We start from the raw sequence: 16,754 nt of genomic DNA, 5'->3' as shown, positions 1-16,754 counted from the left end.
AAATGAACATGTCTTTTCTATCACTTTCGTCTCTGCCGTCATGTGGGGCCAAACGGCACCAAAAGTCCGACCACCATCTCGTCACCTCATCCGGTTCTGCCGTTTTGCCGGTTCTGGTGCAAGGCCTAGACACCGTTTTCTCTCTCCGTCGATCTACGCCGCTCACCAGGAATCCAACGGCCCAGAACTCGGCAACCTCCTTGGTAGGGTTACGGCATCTCCTCGCTGCTCAGTCTCACACGGCAGACGAACCTACGCCGCCCATCCTGCCATCGACGGTCCGGACCCTGGCCACGTTCCTTCCTCGGACGTGGCCACTCGGGTCGCCCTGCCCCCTGCGCACGAGCCGCGCCGCCGTCACACCCCGACTCGATAAACCCTTCCGCGCTGTGCCTCCGCGGTTCTCCCCTTCTTCCTCCTCCCGCTCTCACCCGCTACACCCCCGCCGCTCAAAACCCTAACCCTAGATCGTGAGGGCCCGCTGACATGGCCAGCAAGTTCGGGCTCGCCGGCGGAATCCCGGAGCGGCGGGTGCGGCCGATCTGGGACGCCGTCGACTCGCGACAGTACAAGGCCGCGCTCAAGCTCTGCACCTCGCTCCTCGCCAAGCACCCCACCTCACCCTACGCCCTCGTGAGTTCCCTCGGTCCTCCTCATCTCCATTTTTCTCTAGTTCCCGTCGTGGACTGGTGAATCTGGCTTGGAAAATGGGTGTGGTTTGTTTCGATGCTTATATTTGGAGCGTCCTGTGTTTTCTAATCAAACGGATCGACGGACCAGCTGCATCGATAGAAGCTAGATGGCTTGTGGTGCATTGTGCTGAATTGCCTGCTAGTTCTAGCTCATAATAACTTGCTTGAGCTGTTGGTACCGATTTAAAGACTCTTAGGCCACCTATGACTAGCTGGGTGCATTTTTTTTTGACTATGACTGGGTGCATAAATTCAATAGGAGGCTTCTTATTGAGTGGTGTGGCAGTAAGAGCTTGTGGCAATCCTAGGAAACAGACTGCTCAGACTAACGCGGGGGAACTACTGGCATTCTGAAGCCTCTCCCATTAAGCTGAGTCGTCTAATTCACAGTGGATTTATTTGAAGGCACCCAATTCCTCTCCCTGGCAAAAGTTTGCTAGATTGCTGCGTATCAAGTCGGATGGGAGGGGAGAGGATATGGTGGGAATGATGTGATACATAGAAGTAATTGAGTATTGTGGACTGATGGAACTCATGTTGAAGCTTGAGAGGTAGGGGACCAAGATATTTTGTTAAGAGAACTATAGGGGGTCCTATTCCAGATGAATACTTGCTTACTCATAAGTATCAACTAGCATGTCATTTAGTTTAAACTCTTCTGTTCGCTTTTCTCAAGCTTAGCCCCAGAAGCGAAGCCAATGCCTTAGTTCCTGCAGGTGGCAAGATGCTAACTCTTGAGCTGTGGTAGCAAATCAATTAGTTCAGAAACTTAAGAATAGACACTATCTGTACTTTATGACTTAATGCTATTAAAGTTAGGATACTAAGCTCTTCCTTAGACATTTAGGAACGTATTGTCTATAGAGCTGTCTCAAATCAGTCTAGAGCTTGAAAATCCTACATGCTATATTTGTTTTGTGTGACCGTAGCACGACCTTGATGTATTCCTTTCTATCTGTTGAAGATCTTGTAACAGAGCCACCGTTTTTAGTCAACATGATCAACTCAGTTTTGATCAGAACTAATGGCTTTATGTTGGCTGTATTTAGAATGCAATTAAATGACACTGTTTAATTATCTAATTTCAGGCTCTCAAGGCTCTTACTTTGGAAAGGATGGGAAAGCCTGATGAAGCACTGACTGTCTGTTTGAATGCCAAGGAGCTATTGTACTCGAATAACATTTTCCATTTTGACGATCTCACCCTTAGCACACTACAGATAGTGTTTCAAAGGCTTGAGAGATGTATGTTCATACTTCACTGTTTGCCTTATCTGTTTAATGTCACTATTTTTCTAAATTATATCATGTGACTGATTATATTTCTGCTAGTGGACCTTGCAACTTCATGCTATGAGTATGCTTGTACAAAATACCCTAATAACTTGGAATTAATGATGGGGCTCTTTAATTGCTACGTCAGAGAGTACTCATATGTGAAGCAACAACAGGTATGATGGTATTTTGCTAGTTGCCCAATTTGAATGATTTGTGTTTCCTTGTTCAATTCTTGATCCTCAGAGCTTTTTATGTTTTGCAGACAGCACTTAGAATGTACAAAACTGTAGGAGAAGAAAGGTTTTTGCTTTGGGCTGTTTGCAGTATTCAACTGCAGGTAGGTTCATCATACATCCATGAGTTAGTAGAGTTACAAGTTCTGCATTGACAATTTAGTGGAAGCAACTGTATTGGCACACTATCATTTTCTTGCTCACTGGAAATTAAGAAATCTGTACATGAAAACAAATGCATTGTCAGGACTCCTATGGATTTATGGATACGCTGATGGAGTGATGGTTGTAGGGTTTGGTAATTGGACAGAGGAGAGGGAGGCCATATACAGCATTCAAGTGGTTGATATCATTGCATCATCTGACTTTCCACTTTTGGGAGCCTTCTAGTTTTTGATTTTCTTTCTTCCGAAACAGACACCATTTGAAAATTTAGTATAATAGATGGAAATACTTCTTGTTTGAAGTTTTTTTTAGTATAAATGTGATGGGAGAATAAAAGCAATGTACCATGGGAGCAATTGAAAGATGCTACAGTATAATAATAGAAGGTACCACATGGATGCAATTCAGAATGTACTACTAGAACACATACTTCATGATAGAATATTAGTGGAGCAAATACAAATATTAGTCTAACAAATAAAAAACGTCAGTGTAACGATTCAGAAGATGTCTGGTGGAAGAAATAGAACTATCTGTGGAATAACTAGGAACTGCTAGTTGAACAAATGATTTTTTTTCCATACGATCCAAAATGGACCGGGTTCCACTATCCAAAATGGAACGACACACACAAAACGTGAAAGAGTGTCCATAGTGCGCAACAGAAAACGAAGGAAGCTAAAAACATCTAAACACCCAGCCACCCTCAAGGTTCCCCATACAGGGCCCAACTGCCGCATGCACTGCTAGCAGGAGGAGGCATACACACGCACTAACCACCCACCACAGGGGTATGAACATCAAACATTACAACCGGAGATCTTTTTGCCACCAGAAACACGAGGAAATGCACAGGTGCACACATTTTTTTTATTTTTTCCGGACGCTTGCTCCAGGGTAGGCAAATGATTTTTATCTCTCCCGGCAGTAATCAGGTGCACATCAAGCATTGCTATCTTCCTCGGCCTCACACATCTCTGCATCCTCTATGCTTGCGGTACCAGCCTGTTGTCCTCCACCATCTTCCAGCCTGAGAGCACCCCTCCCCTGTGTTTCATCAGGACCTGCATGCGCATCCAGAGCCACCCGTTGTATCAGATTCGCCCCATGTTCCAGCATCCTTCTGTCATCATCATTTTGCAAACCTGCCCAGTATCGAAGGAAAGAACATGCATATCATGTAAAGTCAGCTGGTGATCTAACAAGCTTATTATCAAAACAAATGGAAATATATTATTGAAACTAATAAGCATTATTGGTGTAATATATCTGTTGATTCACAGGTGGAATTGTATTTTCATTGATCACACATGCAAAATGAAGACATAATGGTTGAAACGGATTGCGGTTAACCTGTCTAAAAGATACATTCTTTTGTAATCTACCAATTAGATTCTGGAGCTGCCGATCTCTAAAAGTCACCTTTTACAGGGGAGGAGGGATGAGCGACACACGCTTATACACTGTGTGTGTTTGTATATTCTTCACTGAAGATAGGGGGTGGGGAGAAATACTGAGAGGGATTCTGAGCACTGTGTGTGTATAGTTATGCAGAAGATAGTGGGAGGGGAAAATAATACTTAGGGACACGGTGCATGTATAGCATTCTCTGAAGAGATTAGGTAGGAAAATAATACTGAGAGGGATTGTGAGCACGCAGGACATAATGGAAAGTGGAAGATGGGAAAAAATTCTACTGGTCTCATGGACTCGATCTAGGGCTGACCTATCAATTCTAGTAGATTACAAAACCACTTTAAATTTTGGGCAACATCCTAGTTTTGTTAGGTGTGATGCATTTGTCCATTGGATGCAATGTACTCCCTCCGTTCCTAAATATAAGTCTTTCTAGAGGTTCAACTAATGGACTACATACAGATGCATATAGACATACTTTATAGTATAGATTCATTCATTTTGCTCCGTATGTAGACACCTAGTGAAATATCTTAAAAGACTTATATTTAGGTACAGAGGGAGTAGTAACTTGTATTTTCATTGATCACACACTATATTTTGTACTACTCTGAGTTTCTGATAATTGATGAAATAGATATGATGTATGAATGCTCTAGGTACGAATCATCCATCTGATCAGATGCAATGCGATATTGCATTACAGGACGTATACAAGTTGTGTTTGATTTATGCCCAAGGTTGCCTACCAAAACATTGGCTAGCCAAAACTTTGGCTGAGGTTTTGTTTGCCAACATTGGTAGTAGAATGAACTAGAGTTAGCAAAAGAGAATTGGCATGCCAAAAGATAGGCAGTCTTCCAAACAAAGACAGGTGACACATTGGTCACAATCCAAAGTTTACCCTACAAGTGAACCTAATTCTTTGAAGTCTTTAGTGTGAAACGTTATTGCACATTTGCACTAGCATATTCCTTCTTTGGTCTCCTTTTTTCATCTGGAAAACATTGAATCGAATATTTAATAGCAATACGTATGCTATACGTACTAGCTAGAACTTGTAAGTTGAGGGCTTGTATATAGTATTATTAGCTATGATTACCTTAAATGCATTCCATATGTGTTGTTATGTTATATATGACTTTCATTTTGCCCATGGCAGGCATATTTTAGCAGCGGAGGTGAGAAGTTGTTAGCATTTGCTGAAGCATTGCTTAAAAAGCACATAAGTTCACATAGTTTACATGAGCCAGAAGGTATCCCTGCTTACCTGAAATGCACAATTTATGTGTTTTTCCCCTCAAGCGTTGTTCTCTTTTGACATGGTTATATTACTTGCAGCACTTTCTCTCTATGTTTCAATTCTGGAACAACAGGCAAAGTATGATGCTGCTTTGGAAGTTCTATCTGGAGACTTGGGGTCTCTTATGGGAAGGGAGGAGGACAAGCTTCGTTTGCAGGTAATTTCAAGATTCATTTGTTTCACAGTGTCTTGTCTTGATTACTATTCATCTGGAATCTGGATATAAGTCAGAATTCATAGTTTGTTTTATCATCTTTATAATCAAGAGGAATTTATGGTGACTTTAGTTTCTTATGTCAAGAGGGTAGGCCAAACTTGACATGGTAATATCACCAAAGATATAGCCATGAACAGGGTGCGTGGAAGTTAGCTATCCGCGTGTCAGAACCGTGACTTGGTTTCTATATCTTATGGGTTTCACTTTCAACTCTAGCCTACCCCAACTTGTTTGGGACTGGAAGGCTTTGTTATTGTTGTTGTTGTCATTGTTGTCATTGTTTGCATAACTTTCCATTGTATAGACTGAACTATTACATATTTATTCTTTCTTATGGTTATTTCTGTTCATTAAATGGGCAACAGGGTGGGGGAGACTATTATGGTAATGTGGCACTCTCCTACCGTAGTGATCACACTGAACTTCAGTGCAGAGGTTGGAGTGCTTTTATGCATGTATACTACAGGAATATCTGAATTGATAGCTAAACCAGCTGTTCTGTACTTCTTTCTGCATTGAATTACTATGGAATACCGTAATCAATTGAGAACCTGGGAAGTTTCTGAAAACTATGATCAACATACAGTTAAAGTACTTTCTTGAACTGTGGTTTTAGTGAAAACTTTATGCCCTCCGTGTTTCTATTGTTGTTTATGTAATGTCTGTTGCACCTCTAGCGTTTCCACTCTATGTACAACATGTTACTTTAACTTCTAAGCTTTTTTTCCTCTCCCCATCTAATATGCTTGCTAATGAAATTGATAACCACTTACATTTTACCTGACTTCAAGTTAACAGGGACACCTTCTTACTCAAGCGTGTAACTATGTGGCTGCTTCTGAGATATATCAGAAGGTTCTTGAATCTTGGTAATGCTTTCTGTCATTTCTAGACATTCTCAGTTGTACAAAGCTGGCCTTTGGCCAATTACTGCTTAAGTATGCGTTATCAACTTGTTCCAAGACATGTAGTGCTCTACCCATTTAGAAATTTCTCACTTCATAGCTTATAGGAAGCAGTAGCACAGGAGCACCTTCCAAGTACCAACAACTCCGTTCATGATCATACTCCATGATGTGCATAACACCATAAATGTACTACAAAGTACAAAGGCAGGCCTGTCTTTCTGAGCGCTCCGTTTGCTTCCTAGAAAATCTTTATGGACTTAGCTATTTTGATATATAATCATAATCCTGGGATTACTCCAGTTTTTATTTAGTCCCAAGCTTCTGATGTTGATATCTCAATTAGGGAGCATTGCTATACCACTCACTGTTTTTTTCTTCATGTTTTCTTTCCTTGCTCTTTCCTCAAGTTGTTGCAGCATATTTTATCCTTATACTTAGCCTTTGGAAATTTCCGCTTTCATCTGTTTAGCTTTTGATGATTGTCCTCTCTTCTTTTGACTCGGCAGTCCTGATGACTGGGAGTCCTTTCTCCATTATTTAGGCTGTCTGCTGGAGCGTGACGTGAAGTTGCCTAAACCAACCACTGGTGAACATACTTGTTCGTCCTGCTCTGTAGATTCGACTATGTTGAGCAAGACTTCTCTCAGTGAGGAGCTGGTACGTCCTCCACCTGAAGCAATTTCCTTTTACCTTATTTCATTAACGTGCATCCAGCTTACTGAAACTACATGTTTGTAGGTCGAATCTCGCCTTGCAAGTGCATTGTTATTTGTGCAAAAGCTACAAAAAAATGACTCCAGTGACTCTGTTAGAGGACCTCATCTAGCCAATATTGAAATTGAACGGCAACACCGCCTCAGTGGAAACTCAACTAAGTTCATGGAAGCTTTGGTAAACTATTTCCACAGGTCTGTCGGGGTGCATCTTCTTTTTGTTTGTGTGTCCATTACTCCATATGGAATTTCTTTATACTCTATATCATGCGCAAGCATGATGGAGATCACAGCCTTCAGCTTGCAATAAGCCAGTTTCCGTTGCTTCTGAAATTTTTGTGTCCACTATATACAATGCACGAAAGCTTATTTAAATTGTCACATTTTGAATTTCTAGAAAGTTGAATGGATATTTCTCTATTGATATTCACTTTTCTCTATTATCATGTGTTGCTGATTCATCGAACTTTGTGTTCGGTGCTCTTAGACATTGGTAGAAGCTATGTTTCCTACACATTCTGGCATCTTCATACTATTTCTTCCTTAGCATCAGAAGCAACCATCCAAAAATACAGGGAGATTGTGCCGTACCTTCTAATCTACATCCTCACCTATACCTCTCTTGTTCATTTGGTAGTTGGCACCGTGACACATGACCTGCTGTTGCTGCAAAAGCATGGGTATAAGCTAAACTAATCTGTCCATAGTTATAAACTCTACTCGCCATATATAGTTGACTTTGATATTTAAATGTATCGGTTTGTTTGGCCGTAGGTCGACGTTTGGTCGATTATGGGGGGCTTTGCCCCGAGTGTCCCAGTCTATGGGAGTGGGCTTGGCCCTTGTTGTATCGGGTTTTGCCCGCTTTTCCGTAATTAACTGGGCAATTCTCTTCTGCTTATTTAATAGATGAGGCAATCTTTGCCTCCTTTTCAAAAAAGTATTTAAATTTATGAGACTGTATCCATGTGCCCTCACCATTTTCTTGTAAAGGTAAAAGTGTTTTGCTTCTCAAGCCCATATCGTGTTATGTTGTATACCCTCTGTTTCTAAATATAAAACGTTTTGCTAGTTCAATTTGAATTGCCAAAACATCTTATATTTACGAACAGAGGTAGTACATGCGTGTCTATGTTTGTGCAATCTTGTGCCCAATAAAAACTACTTTATAGTGATCTAAACGCTCTTATATTTCTTTACGGAGGGAGTAGGTGTCTGATATTATATCTATTGGAACTACATCACATCGCCATATGTATCTACATTCTTGATAATATTGATAATAGTTCTTTCTAGGTTTTCACTCATCTCCAATCTGTAGCTAACAACAATTTTTGGCCTTGCAGATTTGGTCACTTGTCTTGTTCATCGTCAGATGTTGAAATATACCTCCACATGCTATCGGGTGATGAAATAACGGAGTTGCTAGATACAATTTCCAGATCTTTTGATGCATCATCAGTTTCAGTAAAAGCACTGGGTTTGACAATAACTACGTTTAAGGTTCAAGAACTTTTGGGAACTTTATTTTCAAAGTCAACTACAGGTCCACCTTTTCCAGAAATCACATTATTTTGTTTCTATATGTTTGTTTAATTTGAAAAGCTGTATTGTGCTATGTTAACCTACCATTTCTTCTTATACCTTAAATTCATATGCCAATTCAGATCTTCAACGCATTGCAAAAGGAATGGTCGAGACATTTTACAAAAACCTGTCTCTCTCAAGAGACTTAGATCCTCAGGAAAGCATGCATGGAGAAGAACTGCTGTCTATGGCTAGCAGTATTCTTGTGCAGGTATGTAGCTGTAGCTGTAGCTGATTATTACTTGTACGAGAGAAACAGGAATAATCGAATTCACCTAATCTCTGGAAAGTGTCCAATTTAGTAATTTATGATCCCGTACCACAATCTGTTATTTGCCACCTGCTTGAAGAGTGCATTCCTCCTGGTCAATACATTGTTATTGCGCTATATGTTTTTGCATGAACTTGCCAGCACAAGTCTATTTTCCAGTTACTTGCACATTTCTCAGTGTCATTTTTACATTTAGTATAAGTAAATTACACAAAATACAAGTTTAATATAGCATATATCAAAAAGTCTCAAGTTTGACCAATTTCACAGAATTCAAACAATGATACATCAAACTCAAATAACTAATAATAATTTGAAAGCAACATTATACCAAATTAAGTTCGACATTCAAAGTCAACATCAAATTCAAACAAAACCGATGCTTCCATGTAGTGTCTTCTATCCGTCGATGCATCTCTAGAAATTATTGCAATCGCCGTTCATCCTTCTCTGGCTGAACAGGTGGTATGTAGATTTTGTTCCCCTCCTTCTTATAGTGATAGTCCGCCTGTTGTTCCCTCTCATCCTCTATGATCATGTTATGCAATATCACGCACACGGTCATGATGCTCGCCACAAGTCCTTTTGATGCCAAAAGCGTGCAGGACCATGAACAATTGCAAAACGTGCTTGGAGAACCCCAAATGCCTGTTTGACATCCTTTCTACATGCTTCTTGCCTCCTAGCGAAGTGAGTATTCTTGTTACCTCCAGGGTTTGAAATTGTCTTAACAAAAGTTGCCCATGCCGGATATATTCCATCAGCAGGATAATATCCCATGTTGTATTGCCGGCCATTGGTTTCAAAATTCACAAGAGGTGCCTCATCAACAGAAAGCCTTGAAAAGAGACGAGATATTTGCAGAACATTCAGATTATTGTTAGATCCTAGCAATCCAAAATATGATTGCCAAATCCAAAGGTCATTTGATACCACAGCTTCTAGAATTATCATTGCATCCTTACCTTTTCCTTTGAACTGTCCATGCAATGCAGTAGGCAAAGCTTCCACTTATACTTCCAAGCATTCCTGGAAAGCCTTTTGACGCACCCATCTCAAGAAGTCTTGCAGTGTCCGCTTCATTTGGAGCTCGAAGCTTCGCCAAATTGATGGACTTCGTAAATTTCTTCAAGCTGTCAATGCAAGTACGCTTTGCCATTCCAATCCAATCATCAATAGAATCAGCTGGACATCTGTATGCAAGCATCCTCACGGCTGCACAATTGCTTTTCAAAGTATTGGGGCCCTATTGACCAGCTGCATTTCTTCTTTGTTGAAAGAACGGACAGTGTTCTCGACGGCACGTGCAATGCGTAAGAATAACCTCATTGACATTCAGAATATTCTCCTAAAAGTTTTTGCACGATATACCGGGTTCTCACCGAAGTAGCCATCCAGTAGCTTGTCGTGACCAGCTTGCTTGTTCTGACGGAGCACAAGATGACCGGGCACTGAACCTCCCCACTTCGGCTTCTTGTTTGCCATCGTCTGCATACAACGCCGGCACAGAATTGATTTCTTCATCCCGTTCCGAAGACGAGACGTCGAAAAAAGTTTGAATAAGAACATTCATCTACAATCAATAAAAAGAAACTATGATCAGCCTCATTGTCATGCAACAAATCGTAACATATAAAATATTTGAAAGAATAATTTTTTTAAATACCTTTGCTGCGTTGATTTCTTGAGGGGCTTCGAAACGGCGGCCGCAGCGGGGCAGCCGTGATGGCGGCCCGAGCCTCGGCAGCAGCTGCCGGCGGTGCATCGGTCTCACGGCGCGGCGGCAGCCAACCGCACAGTTGCCCTGCGCGAGCCCTAGGCGCAGGCATAGGGCCCGGCCTGCCGGCGGCGGCCAGGGGGCGGGTGGCGGAGGAGCAGGTAGGCGGGTTGCTGCTTGCGGTGGTGGTGGCAATGGCAGGCGCGCGGGCGGGTAGTTGATGAAACTTCAGCCTGCCAAAAAGTTAGGGGAAGATCATCTTCCTGTAAATCAGCGGGGAGAAAGGACTACTTTTACGGGATCCTCTAAAGATAAAGCCAGTTTACAGAAACTGTTGGAGAGTTTTTCTTGCCCCAACTTCCTGTAAACGGTGGTTATTTTAGAGATAGGGGAACTGTTGGAGTCATCTAAGCACTTCTGCATTGGAAGAAGCCTTATATCACAAAGCTATAGACTTGTGGACCAAGTTTACTGAAGTGCTGATATATGGCCAATTATATCACAATTAAAGCTAGGTCCACATGACATACTCACAAAATCCTATATCTGTAGTTTTGTGATGTGATCCATCACTAAATCTGTAGGTTTATGAAATTATTTGTAAGTATTGAGTTTTTGATAATTGTTAAATTTGTACTGAACAAAATTTACCCTTTTAAATAATGCACTGAAATATACTCGTGATGTCTTGGAACAGCTTTTCTGGCGTACAAGGAAATTAGGGTACTTACTTGAAGCAGTTTTGGTGCTAGAGTTTGGATTGACTGTTCGCAAGTAAGTCTACTGTTATATGCACATATCTTCTGTTGGGACATGGGATTAGAAGATCCATTTGTCTGTCACTATCTTTTAACATTGAGTTCTGTATGGTTGATTCATTGTCAGCCAAATATCTATCGAGTTAACTAAAATGGTTACAGTTGAAGCATAAGAGTATTAGTTGTCTAATTGTTGTTGCTACACTTGTACAAAAGGGACGCTGGGTTTTATCCTAGTGGCCACAAACTCTTTTGCTCTCTTCTATTTTTCACGACTTCTCCAGATTTGCTATGTCCTGTGGTAATATATTATCTTGTGGATGAAGTCTAAAAATACAAAAGGTAGGTAAATGAATGCTTTAGTTCCACTTTATGAAGCCAAGATAATGTCAAACAGTTACTAGACCATATTCAGTCAAGTTATGGTTTTGAAAGAAAAGCATGTTATCCCTGTTTATTTAACTAGTAGCTGAATGCTAATATCAATTTTGATCGTCTGCTCAGGCATGTTTGGCAATACAAGATTTCTTTGGTGCATTTGTACTCTTACTTGGGAGCTCTTCCGTTAGCACATCGATGGTAATCTTTTCCCTCACATATCTATTTTGAACAGTGCTCTCATTATTTAGAACGTGCTCCTTAGCAGACCATTGCCCCCTAGATAAAGTGCTTTCACAAGATGATTCATGTGTTCCATCCTGCTTTCCTTGTGGATAAATTGTGTTTATGTACAATGTTGATCTGCTAATTATTTCTTATAAACATTGGTGTTTTTATTTTATTTCCTTGAGGTTGTTCGCTGAGACCAGGTTTCATCTATTTATCCCGATCTGTATTCTTGTATACAGGTATGTAAGCCTGGAAGTCAAAAACATTCTTCTAGAATCCGTCTCACACCACATCTTGCCACAGATGTTGAGTTCTCCTTTCTTGGAACAAACAGCCAGTCTTGTGAAGGATTATCTTAGGTTCATGGATGATCATTTGAAAGAATCTGCTGATCTTACTTGTCTTGCATATAGGCACCGTACTTACTCAAAGGTTAGCAACAGTGTTTTACTTCTCACTATACTGTACAACATAAAAGTAGCGTTGTAATCTGTGTTTGCCCTCTGATGGTGAGTACTATTATTTAATTTCCACTATTTGTTCTCACTGTTCATGACCAGGGCTTGAAAACTACCCATCACCAGCAAGAACAGATATGTAAACTGGAGTCTAGGGTGAAAATTTTCATGGTCTTTTGTTGCTTAGTTTGTGTGACTATCGTTTTTATAGCTTAGCTGGTATGTTAGGGTAGCATACTTTATATAATTCTTCTCTGCAAGATATATTTGCAAAGCTGATGCCATATTTATCTTAATTATTGCATTATCTGTTAAATAAGTAAGCTGCTTGTTTTTGGAGCTTGGATCATGTCACTTCTTCTCCAAAAGGAAATATGCTTGGTGTTGGGCAAAATTCATTCAAGTTGTTACTTGGACAGAAAACTAGTCTCTAAAAACAAATATGCCCCCACACTCACCTAATTACGGTGTTTGCTTCTCGAAAGGAATATTCTGCAGCATTTTCTCATTATTTTGTGATATTGTTGCCCAGGTAATTGAATTTGTGCAGTTCAAAAATCGCTTGCAATGCTCCATGCAGTATCTTGCTGTAAAATCTGATTCTGTAATACTGAGCCTGAAGCAGAAGTCGGAGTCTCTTGAGGAAGTGGAGGTTAGTTGTCACTTGTGAATTTCAAACCCCAAATTCGGGATGAAGTAGTTTTCTTAAAATTATCGGCGTGCATTGATGCCTGAAGGAAATGCATTTAGTTTTTTTCAGCTTGTAGCCATTTTGAACCAAGTATACAAAATTATATTGTTATAAAAGGATATTCTATCAGGACATCATCTCGTAGGCGTTAACTAGTTTCTTATACAAATAAATAAAATAGTAGCGGTAGCTGCCATATTTTATCTAACCCGTACCAGTACTGATAATTGTCCCTAATTGCAGTCCGTTCTTGAAAATGTGAATCACGGAGGAGGCTTGGTTGATCTATCAAATGAAGACAACATGAAACATTTAACTTTTAATGAAGATCTCGAGGCACGCCCTTGGTGGACACCAACCACCAGTGTAAATTTTCTTTCAGGTAGCTTCTCATGCTATGCAAAGTTTCTTATCTGTTTTGTGCTTGACAATAGCACCATTTGAACTCACTATGTTGCATGCTTGATAATTACTTAATTAGTGTTTTCCATCCATTTTTGTGTCTTTGTTGGAGTTATTTATGACCTTGGAAGTACAAAAGTTCTTACTATTGTTATGGACTTGTGATTTTACAGAACCAATTGATGAAAGTTCAACACCTGCGTGCTTTAGGGCCAAAGTGGTATGCCATTTTCTTAGAACCTTTATTTTACACCGGCTCAAACATTTTCTTTCCCACCGGCTTCATTCATTGTATTACTTAATTAGTATTTTGAAGAAAAAATATGCATCACCCCCTGTGACATCTAGTTGACTATCTGAACGATCCAAAAACCTAGTATGCCTTTGCGTGGCAGGTGACATAACCCTTCACATCAAGGGTTCCACGTGCCAAGCCTATTTTTATTTTTTCTTCATTGTAACTGCAACCTGCCCATCCAAAGGCGATTCGAGCCTGTATAAGGCCCATGGGCCTGTGGCGATCCCTAGTCATGGTGGCTATGTTCCCTTGCCATGAGCATCATTATCCCTAGCCCAGTGAGTGGATATCCGTGCATGCTGGAAAACCCTAGTCATGGTGGCTATGTTCCTTGTCCAGTTAGTGGATATTCGTGCGTGTGAAAAACCCAGCCCACTTCTGCATCACAATTTTAATGGCTCCAAAATCCACAAGGCCTGGAGGCAGTTGCAGACGCCTCCTCGGTGCACTGCATGCAGAGATGATAAAAACTTCCTATGCATATTACAACAAATGCAAGTGATACTTCTATCCCACTATAAGGCACTAGGCAAAAGTTCCCTATAAATTTGATTCACCTGTTAACTAAATCTTCCAATTTTTATTTAATCATTCCTGCCCTTCAAGAATTTCTTATGTTTATTGTAGTGCAAGCACAAATCTACTGAGAAGGATGGCCCTAAGATGGGAGATGCTGAGAGAAAATGTCTTGTCCCCCGGCTTGTTTATCTTTCCATGCGTGGTTGTGTATCTTCCCTCAGGGAGACTGAGCACAACGGGTCTGTTTCTGATATCACTGTTGGGGAAATGAAAACCTTACTTGAGAAATATGCTAGGACTATTGGTTATTCTATGGATGATGCTCTAAGCATGATTCTTGGTATATCTTCAGGCAAGAAGTCTATGAAGGTGTGAATTAACTGATTATTTGTTCCCTTTTTGCATTTACTTTCCTAATAACCTGCTTATATTGTATACCTGTCAGCTCTTCTTTTCATCATAGTCTTTCTTGCATCTCAAGAATGATTTAACTATTTGCCTATATGTTCTTTATCTTGCTTCGGTTAGAAAGTAAAAAGAAAACATGGTTGTTTCTATGCTCCTCCAAGCTAAATATTGGATTCTAAAGCAATGTTGCTTGCAATAACTGTCCGATTAAATAGCATGTCCTTTGTTTTCATACTCCCTCCGATCCATATTAATCGAGGCTGCTTTAATACAACTTTGTACTAAAGCAGCGTCAATTAATATGGATGGGGAGGGAGTACTTTTTTTGTGTTTATAACGCAGATGCTCTGTTGCTCCTTGTATGCTAGCCCACCCACCCACCCACCAAAAAAAATGTTATGCTTTCCTTTGACTTTTTGCACACATCAATTACATCTGTTGTGCAAATAAGCTATTTTGCGCTTATTCACTGAAACGGCGACAGTGTTTTTAATTATTTGAAACAGTAGTTTCGGCCCCTTACTCTCATAGTTGTACAGCTGCGGTACCATGATTAATCCATCAGTTGCACCTTCCTGATAACTGTATTTTTCAGGATTTTGCTCCTGATATTGTGAGCTGGATGAGTTTCGCTGTATTTATTAATGCGATGAACCTGTGGTCAAATGAATCAGTGATCCCCAGAACTGAACCGAGCAGCCCAAGTTCTTGGGAGATTGTGGACAGCTTGGTGAAACTTTGCATAGAGGAGCACCTGACTGATGCCAATCGAATCCTGACTTGTCCTGGAAATAAAATTCCACTGTTAGTGCAGATGGTTACGGAGCCCATTTCTTGGCATCTCATCATAATTCAGTCCTGCACGAGAGTGGTGGCTCCGCAAGGAAAGAAGAAAAAGAAAAGCGGCCCATCGCTGCGAACAAACATGCCTCAGTTGCAAGGAATTCAAAGATCTGTTCAGTGCTTGATTGAAACGCTCCAAAGTGTCCAAAAATGGCTATCTGATCAGATGAGTCCAGAGGAGCAAGGTTTGGATATCTTGCTGTCATATTTCCAAGGAACTGGCGATGAAGGTCCAGGACAGACATTCCGAGTCTTGGAAGAGAAACCAGCAGCACATGCCTCTGAGCTTGGTGATCGAATTGCTCAGTCTCTGGAAGCATGGAGTTCTACTAGTGTGGTAAGAAGAATTGTTGGAGCAGAACATGAGGTGCTAGCCGAGTTCAAGAAAATGGTCGACTCTAAACTAAAGCTGCTCATGTCAGAATCGGCTTCTCTATCTTCGGTGTTGCACTAGAGTTGATGAAATTTTGCACATGAATTTTGTTCTATTCTTGTTGTGGTGTTCCATTATACATATGTTGTAACAGTATAACAGAATGGTGTTGCACTAGAGCTGTTCGTTGTTTGACTTGCTTTTATTTGATTGATGACATCACTTCTTTCCCTTTGCTTTCGTGTCTCTGCTCCTGATTTGGTATTGTGTTATAGTTCGGAAATGCCTATTGGAGCTTGGGCTCCATGGAGCTCTTTGTTTTTGAAAAATTCAAAATTTCTGTTTCAAAAAAATCTAAAAAAGAATATGCAAGTACACAAGGTCGAAATGTATATGTGTGCAAAAAATCAGTATGAAATACTTTAAGATTCGATCTGTGCAAAAAGAACAAATTTATGAACTTTTGGCATGAATAGTATCATATGTTAAAAAACCACAAATATATCTTTTTTACACAGACCTTGTTTCAACGTATTTTGTTCTAAAAATTTGCACACATGTGTGTTTGCCTTCATGTATATCCATATTTTTTTCAGATTTTTCTAAATGTAAAATATGAATTTTGAGATTTTCAAAAACAGGGCTTCATGGAGCTCGTGCTCCAAAACGCCCCACTCGTTATAGTTGTATTATTCCAATTTGATCTTGTGCAATAAGACGACACATGACATTTTTGTTGGCTATCTATTGAGCACGAGCCATTTGGTGTTTTGTGTCGGCAAAATCGGTAAATTTGACAAGCTGGACTGTATTTAATATTTTTACTTAGCTGACCCTTTTGTGTGGCGTTCGACGTTTAGGCGCCACACTATACTGTGTGACGTCTTAGCCGTAG

General features: G+C 40.4%; 1 protein-coding gene across 1 annotated transcript; it reads left to right on the top strand.

The window, feature by feature from the left end:
* The first annotated feature begins 344 nt into the window (after window positions 1-344).
* Window positions 345-16,094, top strand: LOC123437262 (N-terminal acetyltransferase B complex auxiliary subunit NAA25). Its single transcript, XM_045115697.1, has 19 exons — window positions 345-633; window positions 1,781-1,937; window positions 2,025-2,143; window positions 2,233-2,307; window positions 4,947-5,040; window positions 5,126-5,244; window positions 6,103-6,173; window positions 6,719-6,869; window positions 6,951-7,120; window positions 8,272-8,471; window positions 8,593-8,723; window positions 11,198-11,274; window positions 11,763-11,837; window positions 12,107-12,299; window positions 12,858-12,977; window positions 13,260-13,398; window positions 13,592-13,638; window positions 14,344-14,604; window positions 15,239-16,094. Exons 1-19 carry the CDS (start codon window positions 487-489, stop codon window positions 15,938-15,940), a joined length of 3,048 nt encoding a protein of 1,015 aa, XP_044971632.1. The 5' UTR covers window positions 345-486; the 3' UTR covers window positions 15,941-16,094.
* The last annotated feature ends 660 nt before the right edge of the window (window positions 16,095-16,754 follow it).

This window comes from Hordeum vulgare, chromosome 1H (genome assembly GCF_904849725.1).
Source record: "Hordeum vulgare subsp. vulgare chromosome 1H, MorexV3_pseudomolecules_assembly, whole genome shotgun sequence".
NCBI lineage: Eukaryota > Viridiplantae > Streptophyta > Magnoliopsida > Poales > Poaceae > Hordeum > Hordeum vulgare.
This window is presented reverse-complemented; position numbering and strand designations above follow the sequence as displayed.

What these genes read in the sequence shown, in the direction of transcription:
- LOC123437262 (XM_045115697.1), top strand. Translation starts at nt 487, where the DNA reads ATGGCCAGCAAGTTCGGGCTCGCCGGCGGAATCCCGGAGCGGCGGGTG. An exon ending in CCACCTCACCCTACGCCCTC is followed by an intron (nt 634 to 1,780) that starts GTGAGTTCCCTC and finishes ATCTAATTTCAG; the next exon opens with GCTCTCAAGGCTCTTACTTT. An exon ending in TAGTTTACATGAGCCAGAAG is followed by an intron (nt 5,041 to 5,125) that starts GTATCCCTGCTT and finishes TATTACTTGCAG; the next exon opens with CACTTTCTCTCTATGTTTCA.